Source organism: Trichechus manatus, unplaced genomic scaffold, assembly GCF_000243295.1.
Source record: "Trichechus manatus latirostris isolate Lorelei unplaced genomic scaffold, TriManLat1.0 scaffold00091, whole genome shotgun sequence".
Lineage (NCBI taxonomy): Eukaryota > Metazoa > Chordata > Mammalia > Sirenia > Trichechidae > Trichechus > Trichechus manatus.
The window spans coordinates 6,331,866-6,357,331 of record NW_004444027.1 but is presented as its reverse complement, the minus strand read 5'-3'; the positions used below and the strand labels follow the sequence as shown (position 1 = coordinate 6,357,331).

General features: G+C 37.0%; 1 protein-coding gene across 1 annotated transcript in view; it reads left to right on the top strand.

The window, feature by feature from the left end:
* Positions 1-25,466, top strand: part of KIF13B (kinesin family member 13B) — a 335,996-nt gene that overhangs the window by 200,180 nt on the left and 110,350 nt on the right. Inside the window, exons 15-21 of the mRNA XM_023736742.1 lie at positions 6,858-6,944; positions 9,087-9,277; positions 10,779-10,992; positions 11,866-12,028; positions 15,346-15,492; positions 19,941-20,090; positions 20,408-20,536. Of these exons, the coding sequence (XP_023592510.1) occupies positions 6,858-6,944; positions 9,087-9,277; positions 10,779-10,992; positions 11,866-12,028; positions 15,346-15,492; positions 19,941-20,090; positions 20,408-20,536 (1,081 nt within the window). The remainder of the gene's footprint in view (positions 1-6,857; positions 6,945-9,086; positions 9,278-10,778; positions 10,993-11,865; positions 12,029-15,345; positions 15,493-19,940; positions 20,091-20,407; positions 20,537-25,466) is intronic.

Below are 25,466 nucleotides of genomic sequence, written 5' to 3'. Positions count from 1 at the left end.
CCTGGCCCGGATGGCTTCACTGGAGAATTCTACCAAACTCTCAGAGAAGAGTTAACACCACTACTACTAAAGGTATTTCAGAGCATAGAAAAGGATGGAATACTCCCTAAGTCATTCTATGAAGCCAGCATAACCCTGATACCAAAATCAGGTAAAGACACCACAAAAAAAGAAAATTACAGCCCAGTATTCCTCATGAACATTCACGCAAAAATCCTCAGCAAAATTCTAGCCAATAGAATTTAGCAACATATCAAAAAAATAATTCAGCGTGATTAAGTGGGATTTATACCAGGTATGCAATCAGTGTAATTGATCACATAAATAAAACAAAAGACAAGACCACATGATCTTATCAGTCAATGCAGAAAAGGCATTTTACAGAGTCCAACACACATTCATGATAAAAATTTTCAACAAAATAGGAATAGAAGGGAAGTTCTTCAACATCATTAAGGGCACTTATACAAAGCCAACAGCCAACATCATCCTAAATGGAGAGACTTTGAAAGCATTCACCTTGAGAATGGGAAGCAGACAAGGATGCCCTTTATCACCACTCTTATTCAACATTGTGCTGGAGGTCCTAGCCAGAGCAGTTAGGCTAGAAAATGAAAGAAAGGCCATCCAAATTGGTAGGGAAGAAGTCAATGTATCTCTATTTGCAGATGGTATGATCTTATACACAGAAAACCCCAAGAATCCACAAGAAAACTCCTGGAACTAATAGAAGATTTCAGCAAAGTATCAGGATACAAGATAAACAGAGAAATCAGTTGGATTCCTTTACACCAACAAAGAGAAACTCGAAGAGGAAATCATCAAATCAATACCATTTGCAATAGCCCCCAAGAAGATAAAATACTTAGGAATAAACCTAACCAGAGATGTAAAAGACATACAGTAAAAACTACAGGACACTACTACAAGAAACCAAAAGAGACCTGCATAAGTGGAAAAACATACCTTGCTCATGGATAGATAGACTCAACATTGTGAAAATGTCAGTTCTACCCAAAGTGATCTACAGATACAATGCAATCCCAATCCAAATTCCACAAGCATTTTTTAATGAGATAGAGAAACAAATCACCAACTTCATATGGAAAGGGAAGAGGCCCCGAATAAGTAAAGCATTACTGAAGAAGAAGAACAAAGTGGGAGGCCTCACACTAACTGATTTTAGAACCTGTTATACTGCCACGGTAGTCAAAACAGCCTCCTACTGGTACAACAACAGATATGTAGACCAATGGAACAGGATTGAGAATCCAGACATAAATTCATCCACCTATGAGCAGCTGATATTTGTCAGAGGTCCAAAGTCTGTTTATTGGGGAAAAGACGGTCTCTTTAACAAATGGTGCTGGCATAGCTGGATATCTATCTGCAAAAAACTGAAACAAGACCCGTACCTCACACCACGCACAAAAACTAACTCAAAATGGATCAAAGACTTAAATATAAAATAAAAAACGATAAAGATCATGGAAGAAAAAATAAGGACAATGCTAGGAGCCCTAATACATTGCATAAACACAATACGAACCATAAGTAACAATGCACAAGCACCAGAAGAGAGACTATATAAATGGGAGTTCCTAAAAATCAAACACTTATGCTCATCAAAAAACTTTACCAAAGGAATCAAAAGACATCCTACAGACTGGGAAAAAATTTTTGGCTGTGACAAATCCAATAAGCATCTAATCTCTAAAATCTACGAGATACTGCAAAACCTCAACAACATAAAGGCAAATAACGCAGTTAAAAAATGGGCAAAGGCTATGAACAGACACTTTGCCAAAGAAGATATTCAGGCGGCTAACAGACACATGCAGAAGTGCTCACAATCATTAGCCATTAGAGAAATGCAGATCAGAACTACAATGAGATATCATCTCACCCCAACAAGGCTAGCATTAATCCGAAAAACACAAAATAATAAATGCTGGAGAGGTTGTGGAGAGACTGGAACACTTATACACGGTTGGTGGGAATGTAAAATGGTACAACCACTTTGGAAATCAATTTGGCGCTTCCTTGAAAAGCTAGAAGTAGAGGTACTATATGACCCAGCAATCCTGCTCCTTGGAATATATCCGAGAGAAATAAGAGCCATTACACAAATGGATATATGCACACCCATGTTCATTGCAGCACTGTTCACAATAGCAAATAGATGGAAACAACCTCGGTGCCCATCAGTGGAAGAATGGATAAACAAATTATGGTATATCCACAGAATGGAATACTATGCAGCGTTAAAGAACAACGACGAAGCTGTGAAACATAACGTGGAGGAATCTGGAGGTCTTTATGCTGAGTGAATTTAGTCAGTCACAGAAGGACAAATATTGTAGAAGACCCCTATTATAAGAACTCAAGAAAAGGTTTAAACACAGAAGAAAACATTCTTTGATGGTTACGAGGGTGGGGAGGGAGGGTGAGGGTTGTTTACTAACCAGATATTAGACAAGATCTTAGGTGAAGAGAGGGACAGCACACACTATAGGGGAAGTTAGCACAACTGGACTAAACCAAAGCTAAGAAGTTTCCTGAGTACAGTCAGACACTTTGAGGGACAGAGTAGCAGGGATAGGGGTCTGGGGACCATGCTTACAGGGGACATCTTGGTCAGTTGGCATAACAAAGCTTATTTAGAAACTGTTCTGCATCCTACTTTGGTGAGTGGCATCTGGGGTCTTAAAAGCTTGCAAGTGGCCATCTGAGATGCATCAATTGGTCCCAGCCACCTGGAGTAAAGGAGAATGAAGAACACCAAAGACACAAGGAAGGTATTAGCCCAAGAGACAGAAAGGCCCACATAAACCAGAGACTTCATCAGCCTGAGACCAGATGAACTAGATGGTGTCCAGCTACCACTAATGACCGCCCTGACAGGGAACACAACAGAGAGAAAGGAGCAGGAGAAAGATAGGTTGCAGAACTCAAATTCTAGTAAGAAGACCAGACTTAATGGTCTGAGACTGGAGGAACCCCAGAAACCAAGGCCCCTGGATTCTCTATCAGCCCAGAACTAAAACAGTTTCCGAGGTCAACTGTTCAGACGGGGATTGGACTGGAATGTGGGACAAAAAGTGATACTCTTGAGGAGTGTGCCTCTTAGCTCAAGTGGATACAAGAAACTAAAGGGGCAGCTTCTGTCCAGAGGTGAGATGGAAAGGCAGAGACAGTTAGGAACTGGTTGAATGGACACAGGGAGTCGGGGGGGAAAGGAGGAGTGTGGTGTCACAGTATAGGGAGAACAATTAGTGTCACATAACAATGTGTATATAAATTTTTGTATGGGAGACTAACTTGAAATGTAAACTTCATTTAAACTGTAGTAATAAAAAAATGTTAAAAAAATAGTAAACAGGTCTCATTTTATTGATTACTACTTCTCCATCAATTACAACTTTAGCCTTGTTCTTGTCTTCCCTTCCTGTAGATAAGATTTATTAATTACCCATTTTCTGGCAGTATCCAGTCTATAGAGAACCACCTCTTCCTTAGACCCTCTTCCATATCATCCAGCGAAAGCCCAAGTCCTATATGCCTACTCCTCACTTAGTGACTGTCTTGTTATCCGACTGTTTTGCACATTAACGGCGTAAGTCTGGCAGTAACAAACGGTAAGGTGTGAGGGGAGAGTAACGCTGGCTGTGATAGTTAAAATTATGTGTCAACTTGGCTGGACCACAATTCTCATTGATTTGGCAGTTATGTAATGATATAATTTGGCAGTTATGTAATGATGTAGCCATCCTCCATTTTGTGATCTGATGAGATCATCCTCTGTTTTCTCGTAACGCCAATTTTCACACAATGACCGGGTCTTTGGAACCTAATCATGTTGATAAGTGAGGAGTGGGTGTTACCAGTTCTAATGCTTTCTTAACTGAGAGACCATGATTCCTCATGGTGAGTCTTTACCCTTGACACAAGTAATAAACCTAACTTGTTCACCTGTAGGTATGTTCCTGATAGTTTTTGGCTGGAGGACATTGACAGAGGTTTACCAAAATTTTAGTTTTTACTCCAAAGCTGAATTTTGTCATTGGTAACAGAGATAAACTGTTGGTTGTTTTATTTGAAGTAACAGGCTCTCAGTGTTCATTGTCAAGAAAATGTCTGCCTAATATACAAATCTGAAAAACCAGTTTGTATATAGCTTTTACATTTGGTATGTGACAAATGTACTTTTTATGTAGTTCTCACTTTGTCACATGAAATATTAAAAACGATGTCTACTCTAGGGTTAAGATATAATAAAAGTAATAATTTTTACTGCTTCATCAAAGAAGTGCAACTGTCTTTTTTTCTTTTTAATTGTGAGTGCATGAGAGTGAATAATCCCGTGACTACTAGCAATTTTTGGTGTCACTGCCTTGATTTATGCTCAAACATCAGCAGTTTTACTCACCATTGCTTTTGCACCATTGGTACAAATGTCAACACAGTGAAAAAGGGCAAGTAACCTGTTAATGGTTATTATGAAAGTAGTTTATATCTTAGGGGCCCCTCATGGACCACAGTTTGAGAACTGCTCTTATATCCGTGATTTTACTTATCATGGTTTCACTGCTGTGGCTTTTAAAAATAAGTCTTTGTATGTTTTTGCCTTTAATTAAACTCCTCATTATATTTAAGGAATTCTTGATCATAAAGGCTAAAATCTGCTAATTTTAGCATGTCTGCTGTTAACAAATGAATCATAAATGTGTTTTCTGAGCTTGTGTTTTGAATCACAAGTTATAGGAATATAAAATCAATTAGTTTTAGTGTTTAAAAACCTACACAGTGAGTGAAAGCTAGATAGAGTAAGATTTTGTGTGTATGTATACAAATAAAAAATGAACACTCTAAAGCCAGGTAAGCGCTCTAGGAGTTGTCTTAGCTGTCTAGTGCTATTATAACAGAAATACCAGAAGTGAATGACTTTAACAAAAAGAAATTTATTCTCTCACAGTGTAGGAGGCTAGAAGTCTGAATTCAGCATGCCAGCTCTAGGGGAAGCCTTTTTCTCTCTGTCAGCTCTGGAGGAAGGTCCTTGTCTTCAATCTTCCCTTGCTCTAGGAGCTTCTCAGTGCAGGGACCCTGGGTCCAAAGGATGCACTATTCTCCTGGCTCTTATTTCTTGGCGGTATGAGGTCCCCTTGTCTCTCTGCTTGCTTCTCTCTTTTATATCTCAAAAGAGATTGGTTTAAGACACAACCTAATCTTGTAGATTGAATCCTGCGGCATTAACATGACGGCCATTAATCCTACCTCATTAACATCATAGAAATAGGATTTGCAACACATAGGAAAAATCACATCAGATGACAAAATGGTGAAAATCACGCAATACTGGGAATCATGGCCCAGCCAAGTTGACAGATATTTTCGGGGGACACAATTCAGTCTATAACAGGAATTTGAAGAAAATAGCGTACTGTAGGCTGGAGCGACCAGCAGGCTTTACAGAGGAAGTAGAAGCTAAACTGAGCGTTGAAAGATGTGTAAAATTAGGGGGATGAGGCTGCTGCGGTGGCAAGGAATGAGAACCGTATTTCAGGTTGTAGAACTGATACAGGGTTTGGAGAAAGAGTCAATCATGTTTAGTGTACAGAAAATTAACCATTTTTTTCCCCAGAAGTTAGAGTTAACTAGAGGGGGGAAACAAGGAGACAGAGGGGGTTCCTGTGTAGGGCCTTTAATAGCAAGTTAAAGAATTTGAACTGTTAATCCAGGAATATCAGTCTTATAGTGATATGCATAATTTTTTTATTACCTACCCCTCCAAATTCTTTCCCTTCTTAATGTCTTTCTACCCATCATTTGTAATATTGAACTCCATTGTCAAGATGAGCAGTCTACCCTATGCGACAGTTTTCTCTGTCCTGTAGGGTCTCTATGAGTCACAGTCGACTCGACGGCAACGGGTTTGATTTTTGGTTTATAGTAAGTTACAAGGAGAATTTAATCTAGACCTCATTTCTCATTACTGATATCGTAGATATTTCTAGAGTCTAGTTGGTTGTTTGGCTATTTTTATGCATATAGATTGGACACAGTTGTTTTCATTACACTGTATACTACTGCCATCTTTTTATTGCTGGCTGTAATGGTTCCATTCTCACTCTAAATATGCTATATAGGTGGTCCCTGATTTACAATGTATTCGAGTTACGATGAACCCCACTTATGACTGGCTGTTTTGTTTTTTTTTTGTACATCTTATCGTTAGTAATATGTACTACATAAACCCGTTACCTGTTGCCGTCAAGTCGATTCTGACTCATAGTGACCCTATAGGACATGGTAGAACTGCCCCATAGGATTTCCAAGGAGCGGCTAGTGGGTTCCAGCTGCCAACCTTTTGGTTAGCAGCCGAGCTCTAACCACTGTGCAACCAGGGCTCCTTATATTACATAAATGTTAAAATATATCTGTAAGTTTATATGCAATGTTTCCAACCCCTAAAGACAAATAAAGATCGGATCTATAAATAAACCAATAATAAAAGGCAGTAATAATGAAAACAGAGGTATTTGACTTACGTCAGAACTGACTTATGATGGAGTTGTCGCAAGGGAACCCCATTTGTAAGTTGGGGACTAGCTGTATAACAAATTTAGAACTTTGAAAAGATAGAGGATAATAATCTATTATGCTTTATTACTATAAGCACTTTAGGTAAGTCAGCAAACAAGTAAATACATATAAAATAATTCACCAAGAGCAGGTTTTATTTTGGGGAATGGATCATTTTTGTTTTTCCTAGTCACTAGATCTCTGTAGTATTGGACAGTTAATGCAGAAGATAAGATAATCATTATTTACATGTACTTGACCTCTTCTCCCAACAGAACATTTGTAAATGGCTCCTGTGTCTCTAGTCCTATACAGCTACACCACGGGGATAGAATATTATGGGGAAACAACCACTTCTTCAGGTATGGCATTTTTCGTGGCTCTTAAATAGGGTGAATATTGAAGATTATACTGTGAAATAGAAGATGTATTAAAAATTAAACTTAATGTTATAAAAATTACATTGTTTTGTGTATTTATATTTATTTACTATATAGTTTATTTCATATATATGTGTGCATATATATATGTAGGTATATTTATTTAAACTTTATATATATATACACATACACACACACACACACACACACACACACACACACACACACACACACACACACACCCTGTATTTTTATGCAAATAATGCCCTCCTTTTGTGTTTGCCATCCGCACCCTCCCCCTGCAAGGTATTTTCATAAGTGTGCATGCAGGTTTTTTTTTCAACAGCCTGTGGAAGAGGATTGACATGCCTGTGCTTGTGGTGGTGTCTCATGGGGGGAGGATGCGGCCAGCAAACAAACGCATAAGGCATGCATTATTTGTGTAAAAATATGGTAATTTATATATATAACCACTGCCCTGGTGGCGCAGTGGTTAAGAGCTTAGCTGCTAACCAAAAAGTCAGCAGTCTGAATCCACCAGCCGCCCTTTGTAAACCCTATGGAACAGTTTTACTATGTCCTTTAGTGTTTCTATGAGTTGAAATCAACTCAACAGCAATGGGTTTGGTTTTTCGCTTTATATATATATATACACACATACATATATATGTACACACACCCACATATACATACATGTACATATATATATAAATGGTTTGAACTCTAGGGACGTATGAATTATACACTTATGATGAATAATGAATTTGCTTACATATTTTTTCTTTTTTATTTCCCATTGGAAGATGATTGTTTCACCATGTGGCAAAAAAATCTTCATTAATCTTTAATTAATCTTTCTCTCCATTGTTTCCTGATGTGCTAATCTTTTTATTTATTTATTTTTTATTGAAAAGCAGTAGTGGCTTTGGTTTCCTCATCCATAAAATAAGGTTGGTAATTCATTTAGGAGTGCTTTCAGCTGCAAGTAATGTTAAGCTTGATTATAATAGCTTAAACAGATAGTTTATTTCTCTCAGAAAACAAGAAATCTGAAGGGAGATAGTTGTCGGCATTGGTTAAGTTTCTCAAAAATGTCATTGCTGAAGTCTTGTGATTTTCTTGACATTTCTTTTATGGTCTAAAGATGGCTACTTCAAGCCAGCCATCAAAGCCACATTTAGGCAGATACGAAGAAAAAGAGGGAGAAAGGTGGTAGCACTAGCTCTGACTATCCTTTTGATTAAAAAAGCAGAGGTCTTCCCAGAGTCTCCAACAGCCTTCCAATTATGTCTCATTTGCCAGAATTTGCCTCTTAGTTGCAAGGTAGGCTGAGAAAGAAAATATCTTACCTGGGACTGCATACATTTTTTTTTTCCCCCCCAAACAAAATTGGTGTGTTGGCCAGGATGGTCAGGCTGGCTATTGTATAAAATTAAAATCCCAGCCCATTCTTCTTCCTGGTCACTGTACTTCAGATACCAAACTGACTTTTTCGCATAGCTAAGCGAAATCCTTTACTTGTAGATCAGCTGATATTTTTATTTAAAGGCTAGAGGGATACAAAGTGTGTAGAGAAAATGTTCTACTTTTTCTCCTTCCCAAACTAAATCAAGTGTAAATTTCTTGCTTTAGTATTCAAAACCTTCATAATTTGGGTTAAGTTGATCTTTCCAGCTTTACCTTTAACAATCTTTGGTACACAAATGTTATGTATTTCCTATTTATTCTACTCTTAATTTCTCCAAGCAAAGAATATGAGCTTTTCTATTTCCATATCTTTTCTTAAGCTGTTCTATCTGCCCTAAGGCCCTAATTTCTGCTTGTCCTGTATGTTTCAGTTCAGTTGGTTTCCTCCTCTATTGTACCTTCCTTTATTATTATTCTAGTCAGAAGTGGTCCTCAGCTTTTCCTTATCACCTAGCTTGTAACAGTTGTGTATGTGGCCTTGTTTATGTATGTATTTCATTGTTTCTACTAGAGTATAAACTTCCTGAGTATAGTAATTGTCTTGTACTTACATGGTATCCCCTTTGGCACCTAGCAAATACCAATATTTCATGAATGGAATGAATAAATATTTATCTTTATTTAAAAAAGAATATTCTTTCTTCTTTTTTGCCCAAGACTCAATTTGCCTAAAAAGAAAAAGAAAGCAGAAAGAGAGGATGAGGAACACGACAACTCTATGAAGAACGATAACAGTTCTGAGCAGCTGGATATAGATGGAGATTCCTCCAGTGAGGTGTCCAGTGAAATTAACTTCAATTATGAATATGCACAGATGGAAGTTACCATGAAGGCTCTTGGGAATAACGGTGAGCATATCTGTTGTGCATTTTAGAATCTTTTAAAATTGGTAGAGTGTTAAAATGTTGAAGAATGAGACCTTTTAAATGTTAGTAAGAAAGGGAGTCTTTCTATTTCTGTTCTCCATACTCTTCTTTTGTATCCTTGGCGTTAGTAATTTATTACATTTATAAAATCTTTTATTCTTTCTGCCTTGATATGTAATCAAATCCTTGCAAGCCTTGTTTTAGTTGATAGAATTTCCCAGTTTTTAAACTCGACTGCCACTTGCTTATTATTATTATAATGTATTTCTGAAACATCTGCCATATCTTAGGTTATAGGTAGAACATTGAATAGACCTACTTTTTCTATATGGGAGATAATTTAGAATATAACCAACTTAGAACACATAAAAATATGAGAAGAACTAGTTTATTCTCATTGTTTTTAAGAATCTTGTGATATTAATTAGGATGGTACTTGAATACAAAAATCTATGGTTAAAACCATTTGACCAATTTCTACACTGATTTCATAGGATATTAACCAGATACTCTCTTTTGGACAACATTGTTCTTTTTATTTCTTGGTAGTTTGGAACATTAAGTTCTACTTACGTAAAAATGTTTTCGAATAAGATATGGACAAGTAGACAGAAGCTTGCACCCTGATTTTATGTATATTTCATGCATGTATATTTTTGAACTAGCCAAGTAATTCCTTTGGAATTGGACTGTAAGTTTTTAAGGACTGAGAGTATATCTTAGTCTTTATTATTTACTTAGAATCTAGAATGATGCCTGGAACACATTAGTTCCTTAGTAAATGTTTGTGGAATTAATGAAATAAATGAATGTATGTGACCTTAGTGTAATCTAGTTCAATTTTCGTTTCCGTTTGTTATTGGTTTATGTTGTTTATGTGGCCGTTACCCGATTTCTTATTCCCCCATATTTTCTCCAAGGAATATGACTTCAAACTTTGTTGCAAATTTTAAGCCCTTGTCATTATGAAAAGTATAAGCTGGCTTAAATTTTTTTGATACGTTAAACACCTTTGATGTAGTATGGAGTTCTTTATGTTGTTATTTTATTCTGATTTTAATATGAAAAATTTTAAACATACAAAAATGTTAATACCACTTAGATTCAACAATTGTTAACATATCTGTTTGTTTTATCTATTTCTATATATTTGTTCTTTTGCTGATTTGAAAATACGTTGCAGATATTATATATTTCACCTCTAAATACTTCGGCATGCATCTTACAAGAATAAGGACATTCTTCTACATAAGCATTGCATAAGCATTATCTTCTACATAAGCATTATCACACCTAATAAAGTTAATAATAATCCCCTAATATTCTCTAATATTCAGTCCATATTTATATTTCCCCAATTTCATATTAAAAATTTTAGAAATCAGATATTTTTTTTTCAGGCTTTTAACCAACATAACAATATAGAGCAACATTTGAATAATACTACGTTTTAGTGTTTACCTTTTTTAAAAAACTCTTTTAGATCCAATGCAGTCAATATTGAACAGCCTGGAACAACAGCACGAAGAAGAAAAACGATCTGCATTAGAACGCCAGAGGCTCATGTATGAACATGAATTGGAGCAGCTACGAAGAAGGCTGTCTCCTGAAAAACAAAACTATCGTAGTAGCGTGGACAAGTTCTCTTTCCACTCACCCAGCGCTCAACAACGCTTAAGACAGTGGGCTGAGGAGAGGTAGGTGGTACATGGGGGCTTATTACATATATAGCATATATTCATCACCTTTAACCCATCTTGATAAAATACAGAATGGAAAAATTGAGACATTACTTTGTAAAATAATATATTAAAAGAGTATTGCAGCCAAGAACTGCTTGGCATTATCTTTTTCTTTTTCCCTGTCAGTTTTTGTTGATTTATTCAAAACTGCCTATGTTTGGTGCTAGCCTGTTTTCAGTTTGTACGGCTTTTGAATTTAAATAAGTATTTATACTTAGAAGTTATACTTTATCATTGTATTATGCTGTAGGTTCTGAAGCTTGGGTAGATGCTTTTTTAAAAAAGGAAAAAAAATTGGTTATCTGGACTGATTAGCTCAGTCAGGTAGGTAAAGCATGGTGCTAATAAGGTTCAGATTGCAAGTTTGATCTCTATATGGGCTAACTAGCAGTGCACTGAAATGTTTTATTCCATGGCTACAGATTTTACATAACTAGCCCCTTGCTATTCAGAGTTTGGTGCATCGACAGATAGCATCTCTATGACCTGGAGATTGATAGAAGTGCAGAATCTCTGATGCTCGTCCCTTTACCCCATCCCCAAGACCTACTGATTAAAAATCTCCAGGTTTGTATTCACAATCAAGTTTGAGAAGCACTGGTTTGAGAAGGCTGGTTTGTTATACAAATGTATGCCAGTGCTTATAATGTAGCCCAGATACAAGTGTGTGTGTGGGTCAGTGCCAGTAGTATGTTCCCTGTGTACAAAATGTAATTTTAAAACTTGGTTTGCATTTTGGCATTATCATAATATGTACTATGTAATATTCTGATGTGCTGCTTTGTATGTTATCTCCTCCCCACTCCCATCTCCTCTTTTCTAACAAAGAGAAGCAACACTGAATAATAGCCTGATGAGGTTGAGGGAACAAATTGTTAAAGCCAATCTCTTGGTGAGAGAAGCTAGTTACATTGCAGAAGAACTGGATAAAAGAACAGAATATAAAGTTACCCTACAGATTCCAGCCTCCAGCCTCGATGCCAACAGAAAGGTGAGGTTGCCATTAATTGAGTGAAGGGGGTATGGACATCAGTGAATAAAATTGCTTTATTTTATTTTATTAAATAACACTGATATCAGTGTTGTTAAATAACAGTGGGTTTGCCTGAACATCCCGATCTATATTCTCCTCAGTCTAGGCTCGCTCAAGTAGAACTTAGTTCCTTTTAATTCTCTGCTTTTGTGCATATGCATCCTTTATTCACTAGGAATATACTGTCCGCCTCTTTTACCCTCTCCTACCCTGCCAATTCATTCTCTCCACTCTCAGTCTTCAAATCTGTTTAACATATTTCTGAGAAGTCTTTCCTGATTACTGTCCCCAAAGTGTTTTTTTCACCTTTAAGTCTATAACCACTCTTAAACCTCCCCCTAATAAGTTAGGTGCTCATTTTACCTATACCATTGTTGTTTTCAACTTGCTAATAGAACGCTGTGTAGAATTGTTTATCACTTGCTTCATGTGTATATTCAAGATCACAATGTCTTTTTTGTATAATGCAATAAGCATAATGAAATGTAGGGGGAAAACCTCATGAAATCTTGCTGTCCATACCACTTAGTTGTTCTCAGTTTTTTTTCTTTTTTTGAGATTCTTTTCTAGCTCTTGATCATGTTCAAGCATAATTTTTTGATGGATTAGGTAGAATTTTACATTCAGATGACAGATTTTTTGAGGGGCCATATATTCTGTTTCTCCTGGAGTATTGGACACGGAAAGACTTTCATCAGTCCTTTTTGGGTATTCTATTCTAATTTGAGAGCAAGGATCACATCTTTCTTTCTTTTATAACATCAAAGCATCTAGGTCTGAGTTTTGCCCAGAGTAGATTTTTGTGAATATGATGCTTAATGTTTTGAGCAATAAAGCATTACCTTATGGAAAAATGTCTTCTGATATATACTCTGTGTGTAATTTGAAAGATTTTACCCACTTAGAAGTTTATTCATTTGCTTATTGGTATTTGTAGAGAAGATTCTGGGTGGGACTCATAGACAAAAACAGTGGAAGAAAGTTAATCTTAGGCGGAATGTACAGGGCTCAGCTTCTTCTAGGAGACTGAGAAGAGCAAGATCTTCTTTCACTCTGTAATGTTTGAGGTGAAAAAAAAATAGAAACTTTGAATTTTTTTCCCCATAAAGCATGACTATAGCTGTTTTGTCTGTATCCTGTTTTGGGCTTTGTTGGGAAGGAGCAACTCTGACTTTGTGCAGCCAGGCCAACACCTAGCAGCAAATCAGGTCACTCTGGGTATCTCATCTCATGCAACAACTGTGTGTTCTTTGAGGGTGTTCCTGTTGCTGCTAGAGGTAACTATCATTGGTGGAGTTGAAGCAGACATTTTTACCAGGCAGCCAGTAATTCACTGCACTTTCATTGCTTTAAATAGGTAAGTGTATTCAGATTTCAACAAGAGTGAGGAGCTGAACAAGGAAATAAATTTCCTAACGAGATAGTCTCCTTAGTCTAGGATAGGTCTTCCAGTTTTCAATGCAATTGACTTTCCTTTTTCTGTTTGAAAACTCTTACTTCATTTAGCATTTGGAGAACGCTGTGAGCATAGCCTTTTGTTCTGCTCTTAACTCCTGTCCTTTGTAGTCACCTCTCTCTGGGTATTTTTGGCAATGGGTAGAGATTTGTTCTTTTTTCAATCACTGTTGTAGTTATTTGTAAGAGGGCCAAGTCATGATAGCTACATCATATTGCCCATTATCTTTTAGTCCCAGTCCTAGCATTCTGTCCAGGAAAAGCTATTACCTACAGATTTGTAATGGAATTTTCATATTTATTCACTAGCTGACTGAATATATGATAATCAAAAAAAAAAAAAAAAAAAACAAAGACCAAACCTGTTGCCGTCTAGTCGATTCCAACTCATAGTGACCCTATAGGACAGAGTAGAACTGCCCTGTAGGGTTTCCAAGGAGTTCCTGATGGATTCGAACTGCTGACCTTTTGGTTAGCCACGGTAGCTCTTAACCACTACGCCACCAGGGTTTCCGGGTATATGATAGAGGGACCTTTAAAGTATGTGACAGAATTGTAATTTTTGACCCCAACAATTTGCAAGTCTTTATTTAATTATGTAAATTCTGTTTCTTTGGAAATGGTTATAACCAAGATCTTGACAAAAGAATGGGTATGTTTCACACTTTTCCAATATTCTAAGTAGACCTATCAGAACAGTAGATAAATTAAGGCAGCAAATTCAAATTGATTAGACAACTGATTAGATACATCTCTCTGGGGGAGATATAAAGTGGACAATTTTTTGGCATTTAGTACATTCATAGTGTTGTGCAACAACCACCTCTATCTAGTTCCATACTGTTTTAATAATAAATTCAAACTATGTGTATGCATAAATTGTCTTTGAAAACTGATACCATTTGTTGCCTCCAAATGGGTAGATTGGAGACTTTACACAGTTTACTATTTTAAACATTTTGTGTTTTGTACCACATTAAGATATTACCCATTCAAAAACAGTTGGAATTTTAACTTTTGAAAGGTAAAAGATTGTTTCTTAACCATTCATCCCAGCAAACTTGCCCTTGCCATTCAATGCAAATGACTTTTTTAAAAATTTTTTTTTTTATTGTACTTAAGGTGAAGGTTTATAGAACAAATAGTTTCTCATTAAACAGTCAGTACACATATTGTTTTATGACATTGGTTAACAACCCCATGACATGTCAACACTCTCCCTTCTCGATCTTGGCGGACTTTTTTTTTGTGTGTGAAAATATACATAGCCAAAGATACATCATTTCAGAAATTTCTGCATGTACCATTCAGTGACATCGATTATATTCTTCCATTTGTGCTGTTATTCTCACAATCTTTTTCCAAATTATTCCATCACCATCATCTTCAACTCACTGCCCCCTAGGCTTCCCCTCAAACCTTTTGAGTTGCTGTTGGCAAATGACTCACTACCCATTGAAAGTGTGTGGTCATATTGAGGCTCAAATAAAACATTTTCTTTTAACTTCTCCTTAAATATGGTCTAGTCTTTTGGGTTTTAAATTTAAATTTATAACCACCTACAATCACAGTTTAAGTTTATACTTATAGTTTATACTTAAATTAAAATTTTGATTGTAGGTAGCTACGATTGTAGGTGGATGTAAAGGCATTATATTAAGTTTGTAACCTTTTTTGGTAAGCTTTGTAGTGAACAAATTAAAGAAAATTGGCAGTTTCAGCTTGATGACATTTGACTGGCAGGTATAAGAATGTTCAGGTCTGACTTCAATGATGGATATTTTTGCTGTTTCACCCAGTCGTTCTCACTATCTTTGCAGCGAGATTCTGTTCTTAGTGAACCTGCAATCCAGGTGAGAAGAAAAGGAAAAGGAAAGCAGATCTGGTCTTTGGAAAAATTGGACAATAGGTTGTTGGATATGAGAGAACTTTATCAAGAGTGGAAGGAGTGTGAAGAAGATTCCCCAGTAAGTTATTTGAGAAAAATTGCTTAACTGATAGTTATGGAAGGAATCAAACAGGAATGAGCTTACCCATTTCAGGGGAAAAATTGTTTATTTTCCAAAATAGTAATCCTGTCTAGAATAAAATTTATTTTAAGCCTCTAAATCATCCAGCTGAAAGAATTCTAACAACCTTTCTGATATCTACTTTTTTCTTCTAATTTTGAGTAATCTGAATTTCTAGAAGAATTTTCCACTTTAAGATATTTCAACAAACTTTGTTTTTATCACATTCTGACTTCTGTTGGTGTGTGTTTGTCCGTCTTCTGTACTGGAATGTGAATTTCTTTAGGGCGTGATCTCTTTTTTCGTTTCTCAGCACATTTATTATCTTTTTTCCCACTTCTCAACACATATAACCTTGCAAATAATAGACATACAGTGTATGTTTTTTGAATTGGAAGTCAGTGGTACCTAATATTTACACTGTAAATATTAGAAACATTTTTAGAAGGAATTTTAATTCTAAAGTAGATGCCATAGATCTGTACACTGGTACTCTCTCCTCAAGCAGCAGATTTCTTCATTGAGATCAGGCATGCAGTTGTACATATTTAAAATAAATTTATATATTATGCATATTTTTATATATTTTCAATACTGCTAGACCTGTTGTCTCATAAAATTGTTTACTTCCTTAGCCTCTTGTTTTGTAAATATGTTTATTTTTCCAGATTATCAACAATAAAAATGACTTTTTATAGTTAGATGACATTTTTCTGAAGGTTTTTTTCTATAGTTTCCGGTATCCCTTTCCTATTTTAACTTAGAAATAAAAGAAGAATAACAATAAATGCACGAAAAGTAAACCATTCTCTTGTAAAAGGGTTTACTCTTATTAGTAGCAGCATATCCAATGATTTGGTAAGAATAGGTATGATGACTCTCTTTCTTAAAAGAAAAACGAAGAATACTTTAGTGCACTCCACTTCTTTATCTAGTCAGTGTATGTTGTTTCTTGTTGTTGTTGTTTTTTTTTTCTTTTTTCCCAGCAAGATTGCCACATAAAGGAGAACAAATGATGAAAAGTAAATGACATTATTTTGATTGCTATCTTATGGCTGAAGGATGCTGACCACCATTCTAAATGGGAGTGGGAGGGGGAGAGAGACAGAAAGAGAGAGAGAATGTGTGTGTGTATAAAATGGTGCTAATGACATCAAGGACATCATACATGAAGAAAGCAAGAGGTCATTAAAAAGACAGGAAAGAAAGAAAAGATCAAAATGGATATAAGAAGAAACTCTGAAACTTGCTCTTGAGCGTCGAGTAGCTAAAGTGAACGAAAGAAATGATGAAGTACAGGAACTGAACAGAAGATCTCAAAGGGCAGCTCGAGAAGACAAAGTATTATAAAGACAAGTGCAAGACTGGAAGTTAGAAAACCAAAAGGGAAGAACACACTTGGCATTTCTTAAGCTGAAAGAACTGAAGAAAAAATTCAAGCCTCGAGTTGCAGTAGTGAAGGATTCTATGGGCAAAATACTGAACGATGCAGGATATCAGAAGAAGATGGAAGGAGTACACAGACTCACCATACCAAGCAGAATTCATTTCAGGAGGTAGCATATGATCAAGAAATGATTGTACTGAAGGAGGAAGTCCAAGCTGCGCTGAAGACATTGCCGAAAATCAAGGCTCCTGCAATCAAGGGAATATCAATTGAGGTGCTTCAACAAACAGATGCAACACTGAAAGTGCTCACTCATCTATGCCAAGAAATTTGGAAGACAGCTCTCTGGCCAACTGACTGGAAGAGATCCATATTTATACTTATATTCCAAAGAAAGGTGATCCTACTGAATTCAGAAATTGTCAAACAATATCATTAATATCACATGCAAGTAAAATTTTGCTGAAAATCATTCAGGGAACTGCCAGAAATTCAAGCTGTTCAGAAGAGGATGTGGAACAAGCAATATCATTGCTGATGTCAGATGGATACTGGCTGAAAGCAGAGAATACCAGAAAGATGTTTATCTGTGTTTTATTGACTATGCAAAGGCATTCAACTGTGTGAACTGCAACAAATTATGGATAACATTGGGAAGAATGGGGATTCCAGAACACTTACTTGTGCTCATGCAAAACCTGTACATAGACCAAGAGACAGTTCAAACAGGACAAGAGGATACTGCATGGTTTAAAGTCTCTAAAGGTGTGTGTCAGGGTTGTATCCTTTTACCATACTTATTCAATCTGTATGCTGAGCAGATTATCCGAGAAGCTGAACTATATGAAGAATTGGAGGAAGACTCACTAACAGCCTGTGTTATGCAGATGACACAACTTTGCTTGCTGATGTGAGGAGGACTTGAAGCACTTACTGATGAAGATCAAAGACTACAGCCATCAGGATGGATGACACCTCAACATATAAAGAAAACAAAAATCCTCACAACTGGATCAGTAAGCAATATCATGATAAATGGAGAAAAGTTTGAAATTCTCAAGGATTTCATTTTGCTTGGATCCACAGTCAACACCCATGGAAGCAGCAGTCAAGAAATCAAACGACACATTGTATCGGGAAAATCTGCAGCAAAAGACCACTTTAAAGTGTTAAAAAGCAAAGATGTCACTTTAAGGACTAAGGTGCACCTGACCCAAGCCATGGTGTTTTCATTTGCCTCATATATGTGTGAAAGCTGGGCAAATGAATAAAGAAGACCAAAGAAGAATTGATGCTTTTGAATTATGGTGTTGGCAAAGAATATTGAATATACCATGGCTGCCAAAAGAATGAACATATCTGTCTTGGAAGACGTACAGCCAGAATGCTCTGTAGAAGTGAGGATGACGAGACTTCGTCTCACATACTTTGGGCATGTTATTAGGAGGGACTAGTCCCTGAAAAAGGACATCATGCTTGGTAAAGTAGAGGGACAGTGAAAAGGAGGAGGACCCTTGATGAGACAGGTTGAAACAGTGGCTGCAACAATGGGCACAAGCATAACAGCTATCATGAGGATGGCACAGGACTGGGCAGAGTTGCGTTCTGTTGTACGTAGGGTTGCTATGCGTCAGAACCGACTTGGCAGCACCTAACAACGGCTAACAAATAACTTCAGCAAGAAGTTTGTTTTACTCTAAAAGAATGCAAGGATCAGATTATAGTTATGAAAGTTTGTTCATGATAGCAAAAAGATGGAAACAACCTAGGTGCCCATCAGCGGATAAATGGATAAATTATGGTATGTTCACACAGTGGAATACTATGCAACGATAAAGAACGATGATGAATCCATGAAACATCTTATAACACGGAGGAATCCGGAAGGCATTATGCTGAGTGAATGTAGTCAGTTGCAAAAGGACAAATACTGTATAAGACCAGTATTATAAGAACTCAAGAAAAGGTTTAAACAGAGAAGAAAAAATTCTTTGATGGTTACGAGGGTGGGGAGGGAGAAAGAGGGATATTCACTAACTAGATAGTAGACAAGAATTATCTTAGGTGAAGGAAATGACAGCACACAGTACAGGGGAAGTCAGCACAACTGGAATAATACAAAGCTAAGAAGTTTCCTGAATACAACCAAACACTTCGAGGGACAGAGTAGCAGGGGCGGAGGTCTGGGGACCATGGTTTCAGGGGACATCTGGGTCAATTGGCATAACAAAGTTTATTAAGAAACTGTTCTGCATCCCACTTTGGTGAGTGGCATCTGGGATCTTAAAAGCCTGCAAGTGGCCATCTAAGATGCATCAATTGGTCTCAACCCACCTGGAGCAAAGGAGAATGAAGCACACCAAAGACACAAGGAAAGTATTAGCCCAAGAGACAGGAGGGGCCACATAAACCAGAGACTTCATCAGTCTGAGCCCAGAACTAGATGGTACCTGGCTACCACCAGTGACCACCCTGATGGAGCAGGAGAAAAGTGGGGTGCAGAACTCAAATTCTAGTAAAAAGACCAGACGTAATGGTTTGATTGAGACTGGAGGGACCCTGGAAGACATGGCCCCCAGACTCTCTGTTAGCTCCAAACTAAAACCATTCCTGAGGCCAACTCTTCAGACAAAGGTTAGACTGGACTATGGGACATAAAATGATACTTGTGAAGAGTATGCTTCTTAGCTGAAGTAGATAAATGAGGCTAAATGGGCAGCTCATCTCCAAAAGCAAGTTGAAAAGTCAGAGAGGGTCATGAGCTGGTTGAATGGACACGGGAAATCTGGAGTGGAAAGGAGGAGTGTGTTGTCACATTATAGGGAGAGCAACTAGGGTCACATAACAATGTATGTATAAATTTTTGTATGAGAGACTAACTTGAATTGTAAAGTTTCACTTAAAGCACAACAATTAAAAAAAAAAGTTTAATGGCTTAAAATAGAAGACATCAAAAGGTGTTAGGTTGAATCCATTCATTTTAAGTGATTTTCTGAAGTTGTTTTGAATTTCTTTAAAGGTAATACGGTCTTACTTCAAGCGTGCTGATCCATTCTATGATGAACAGGAAAATCACAGTCTCATTGGGGTGGCCAATGTCTTCCTTGAGTCCCTTTTCTATGATGTGAAGTTACAGTATGCTGTTCCAATCATCAACCAGAAAGGAGAGGTTGGTTTACTCTTCATCCCTTGTTTCCTGCAGAGAAAAGTTCAAGAAACCATAGGGTGGTGATGGTATTATTGTTATTACTATTTTTATTAGTAATTACAACTAGTATTTAGTTGTATTATTAATACCTTATGTAATAGTTACTCCGAGAACTTTGCAAGAAAGTAACTGTTATAACCCAGGCATCTAAATTCTCATATACCATTAACCTAATGACTTGACTGTAAAGCAGAAGAGAGATAATCTCAAGAAAGAAACAACAAAACTGTGTTAAAAAGTTTCTGCTTACCCCCTATGCCCCACCCCCATTGTTATAGGTGGCAGGTCGGCTGCATGTAGAGGTGATGCGAATCAGCGGTGAAATTGGGGAAAGAATTGCAGGAGGTGATGATGCTGCAGACATTTCCTTTGATAAAGAAACCCAGGAGAACAAACTTGTATGCATGGTAAGTCCCAGTTTTAATTTACAAGTAGAGAAGTATGACTGATTTTGAAGATTGTGAATTATTTAGATGATATATATTGTTTTCTTTTTTGAATTTTCTAAATGTCTGTCTCTAAAACATATTTTAGTGTTTTAGAGACCATATTTCACCATGTATCCTGAAATATGGATTAGCCAGATTACTTCTAATAACTTACTCTTTGGAACCTTGTATAAGGCACCTCTTTTCTCTGGGCTGTTGAGCTCCAAAATTGTGTGAATCTGTGTTTGTCTGGACTTCTCTGTAAAGAAACCCAGATTGTTCACAGAAGTTTTATCCTCTAATTGAGTGTCTTAATAGCTGCTGATGGTGGAGATTTACTCAGCCCTGGTCCTGTTCCTTGCCATAAGTCACTTTTCACACTGCTTTCCAAATGTTCTATATTTCTCTTCACCCATATGCCTTTGCGTATGCTACTCAAGCATGCCCCAATCCCAAACACCTTTCTTTCTTCTCTTCCCATGCACTGCATTCATGAAATATGTGTTGTGTGTTATCTGTCAAGGGTTGGGAATATAGAGATCACTAAGACAGGATTCCTACTCTCAAGGAGCTCACCGTACAGTGTGTGTGTGGGGGCGCGGAGTGTATACAAGTGAACAAAAGACTAATACTGTGTGAGGCAAGTGATCTGATGGAGGTGGTTACCAGATTCTTTGGGACACAGGAAAAGTAAGTAATTCAGAAAGCAAGGTCTGAGGAAAATTTCTGGCTGAACTTGAAGGAGAGGGTGTTATCTGAAACTTTCTCCATAGGGTGCAGTTGTATTTTCATGGGTAATTGCTAGCTAGGAAGATGTTAGATAGGTCATTCTATTCCTGTACTCCTACTTAATAAATGTAGGTAGTGCCCACCTCCCCAGTTCATTATGACAATGAAAAAAAAATGCTCTTGTACATTTCCAGACACTTCCTATTGGGGCAATACTGCCTCTGGTTAAGAATCACTGTAGGAACCAGTTAAAAGGAAGGCTTTTGAGGGGGAGGAATTAGCAAGGGACAATAATACGAATGAGAAGGAGACCACTAAAAGGCAAAGTGAAGGAAATCTAAACTCTTATTTCATAATCCATTATAAGGCCAGTCCTATATAAATATTTCTAGAATAAAGTTGATATTGAAAGGAGTAGGTTGTGCATTAACTGCAAGATACAGGGAAGCTAAAGCTATTAAGATTTGGACTTCTTTCTGTAGGTCTTTGCATATAGTAAGAAGGTCCCAAATGTTTAGGCTATTTGCTCCAGTTTGAGAGAAAAAAATCTTAATTCATGAAAAGTTAATCTTTATTGTATTGTATTTGATTCAGGAATATTCTTTTGAGGTTATGTTATTAACAAGATGAAGACATAGGCTTGATAACTCCATAATGGCCCATTTTAAAGGTGAAGCTCTGTGAAAGGTCAACTTTTACTGTTAGAGTAAAATAACATACAGGGTACTATCGTCTGGAGAATTTATCTTTATCACTGAAAAGAAGTACTATATCCTGGATAAAAAGAGCTTTTCTTTTTAAACCAAGTTAAAATGTCTTAATATTATTTTATGGAAGATATCAAACACACGTAAAATTAGTAAAAATAATATTGTCAATCCCCATTAACACTGCGGTTACAATTATCAACTGATGGTCAGTCTTGTTTTATTCATGCACTCAAGCCACTTCTGTGCCTTCTCTTCCCCTTGGATTATTTTGAAGCAAATCCCAGATAGCATATCATATTATTTCATCTATAAGTATTTCAGTAAATATCTGTACATGATGAGCACTTTTTTTTAAAAAAAAAGTAACTAGAATATTATCACACATAGGAACGAGTAATTCCTCAGTATCATGAACTATTCAGTCTGTTTCTCGTTATTGTCTCGGTTGATATGTCTCTTAATCCCTTTTAATCTATAGGTACTCTCTCACATGTGCACACACTTGCTATCTTTTTGTCTCTCATCCTCTTTTACCTTGCTAGTTATTTATTGTAGAAACTGGGCTGTTGCCCTGTAGTTTCTCATAGTGTGGATTTTGTTGATTGGTGTTGCTTAACATGTTTGATGTGTATTTACTGTAAATTTGTAGTTCGATATAGAGGCGATATATGGAGGATGAGAGTAGCAAGGATACTTCATAGGTGGTGATGTGTTCTTTCATCAGGAGACACATTATGTCTGGTTGTTTCTCTTTTTGGATATGTTAGAAGCCGTTGATGATTATTATCTAGATGCATTATTTCCTTAGGAGTTACAAGAGTAATACTATAATTCCATCATTCCTTAATTTATTAGCTGGAATACTTCTAGAGTCTTACCATTATCAACTCTTTTGCTATTCAGATATTATTTGTATAGGAAAAGCAGGATAAATGTTTGATTGACTCTTTTTATTTACCAATTTTCAAAATAATGAATTGGTTTTCCTACTAATATCCAAAACTGACAAGTGAAGTTTTTTCTGGTCTTAATATCATAATGAACATGTGGATTTAAACATATTTGATGTGTTTCGATCTATTGAATTTATTGTATTGGTTTTTTTTAACTTTTTAAAATTTTATTGTTGTACTTTAAGTGAAAGTTTACAATTCAAGTTAGTGTCTCATACAAAAATTTATACATACGTTGTTATGTGACCCTAATTGCTCTCCCTGTACTGTGACAGCACACTCCTCCTTTCCATCCCGGATTTCCCGTGTCCTTTCAACCTGCTCCTGACCTTCTCTGCCTTCTCATCTCACCTTTGGACAGGAGCTGTCCGTTTAGTCTCATGTATCTAAATGAGCTAAGAAGCACACTCTTCACGAGTATCATTTTATGTCCCATAGTCGAGTCTAACCTTTGAAGAGTTGGCCTTGGGAATGGTTTAGTTTTAGATTGACAGAGTCCAGAGGCCATGCTTTCTGGGGTTCCTGCAGTCTCAGTCAGACCATTAAGTCTGATCTTTTTACCAGAATTTGAGTTCTGCACCCCACTTTTCTCCTTCTCTGTCAGGGACTCTCTGTTGTGTTGCTTGTCAGGGTGGTCATTGGTGGTAGTCAGGTACCATCTAGTTCTTCTGGTCTCAGGCTGATGCAGTCTCTGGGTTTATGTGGCCCTTTCTGTCTCTTGGGCTAATACTTTCCTTTTGTCTTTGGTGTTCTTCATTCTCCTTTACTCCAGGTAGTGGGGAACAATTGATGGATCTTAGATGGCTGCTCGCTAGCTTTTAAGACCTCAGATACCACTCACCAAAGTAGGATGCAGAACATTTTCTTAATAAACTTTATTATGCCAGTTGACCTAGATGTTCCATGAAACCATGGTTCCCAGACCCCTGTCCCTGTTACTCTATCCTTCGAAGTGTTTGGTTGTATTCAGGAAACTTCTTAGCTTTGGTTTAGTCCAGTTGTGCTGACTTCCCCTGTATTGTGTGTTGTCCTTTCCTTCACCTAAGATAATTCTTGTCTACCATCTTTTTAGTGTATTCCCCTCTCCTTCCCTCCTCACCCTCGTAACCATTAAAGAGTGTTTTCTTCTCTGTTCAAACCTTTTCTTGAGTTCTTATAATACTGGTCTTATACATTATTTGTCCTTTTGTGACTGACTAAATTCACTCAGCATAATGCCTTCCAGATTCCTCCATGTTATAAGATGTGTCACGGATTCATCGTTGTTCTTTATCATTGAGTAGTATTCTGTTGTGTGAATATACCATTATTTGTTTATCCATTCATCCGCTGATGGGCACCTAGGTTGTTTCCATCTTTTTGCTACCGTGAACAGTGCTGCAGTGAACATGGGTGTGCATGTATCTATTCGTGTGACGGCTCTTATTTCTCTCGGATATATTCCAAGGAGTGGGATTGCTGGATCGTATGGTACTTCTATTTCTAGCTTTTTAAGGAAGTGCCAAATTGATTTCCAAAGTGGTTGTACCATTTTACATTCCCACCAAGAGTGTATAAGTGTTCCATTCTCTCCACAACCTCTCCAACCTTTATTATTTTGTGTTTTTTGGATTAATGCTAGCCTTGTTGTGGTGAGATAGTATCTCATTGTAGTTTTGATTTCCTTTTCTCTAATGGCTAATGATCGTGAGCATTTCCTCGTGTGTCTTTTAGCCACCTGAATGTCTTCTTTGGCGAAGTGCCTGTTCATAGCCTTTGCCCATTTTTTAATTGGGTTGTTTGTCCTTTTGTTGTTGAGGTTTTGCAGTATCTTATAGATTTTAGAGATTAGAAGCTGATTGGATTTGTCATAGCCAAATTTTTTTTTCCCAGTCTGTAGGTTGTCTTTTTACTCTTTTGGTGAAGTCTTTTGATGAGCATAAGTGTTTGATTTTTAGGAGCTCCCAGTTATCTAGTTTCTCTTCTAGTGTTTGTGCATTGTTACTTATGGTTTGAATTCTGTTTATGCCATGTATTAGGGCTGCTAGTGTTGTCCCTATTTTTTCTTCCATGATCTTTTTCATTTTAGATTTTATATTTAGGTCTTTGATCCATTTTGAGTTAGTTTTTGTGCATGGTGTGAGGTATGGGTCTTGTTTCAGTTTTTTGCAGATGGATGTCCAGTTACACCAGCACCATTTGTTAAAGGGACTGTCTTTTCCCCCATTAGTGGACTTTGGGCCTTTGTCAAATATCAGCTACTTATAGGTGCATTAATTTTTGTCTGGTTTCTCAATTTTGTTCCATTGGTCTATGTATCTGTTGTTGTACCAGTAGCAGGCTGTTTTGACTACCATGGTGGTATAATAGATTCTAGAATCAGGTAGCGTGAGGCCTCCCACTTTGTTCTTCTTCTTGAGTAATGCTTTACTTATCCAGGGCCTTTCCATATGAAGTTGGTGATTTGTTTCTCCATCTCATTAAAAAATGTTGTTGGAATTTGGACTGGGATTGCATCGCTATCTGTAGATCGCTTTG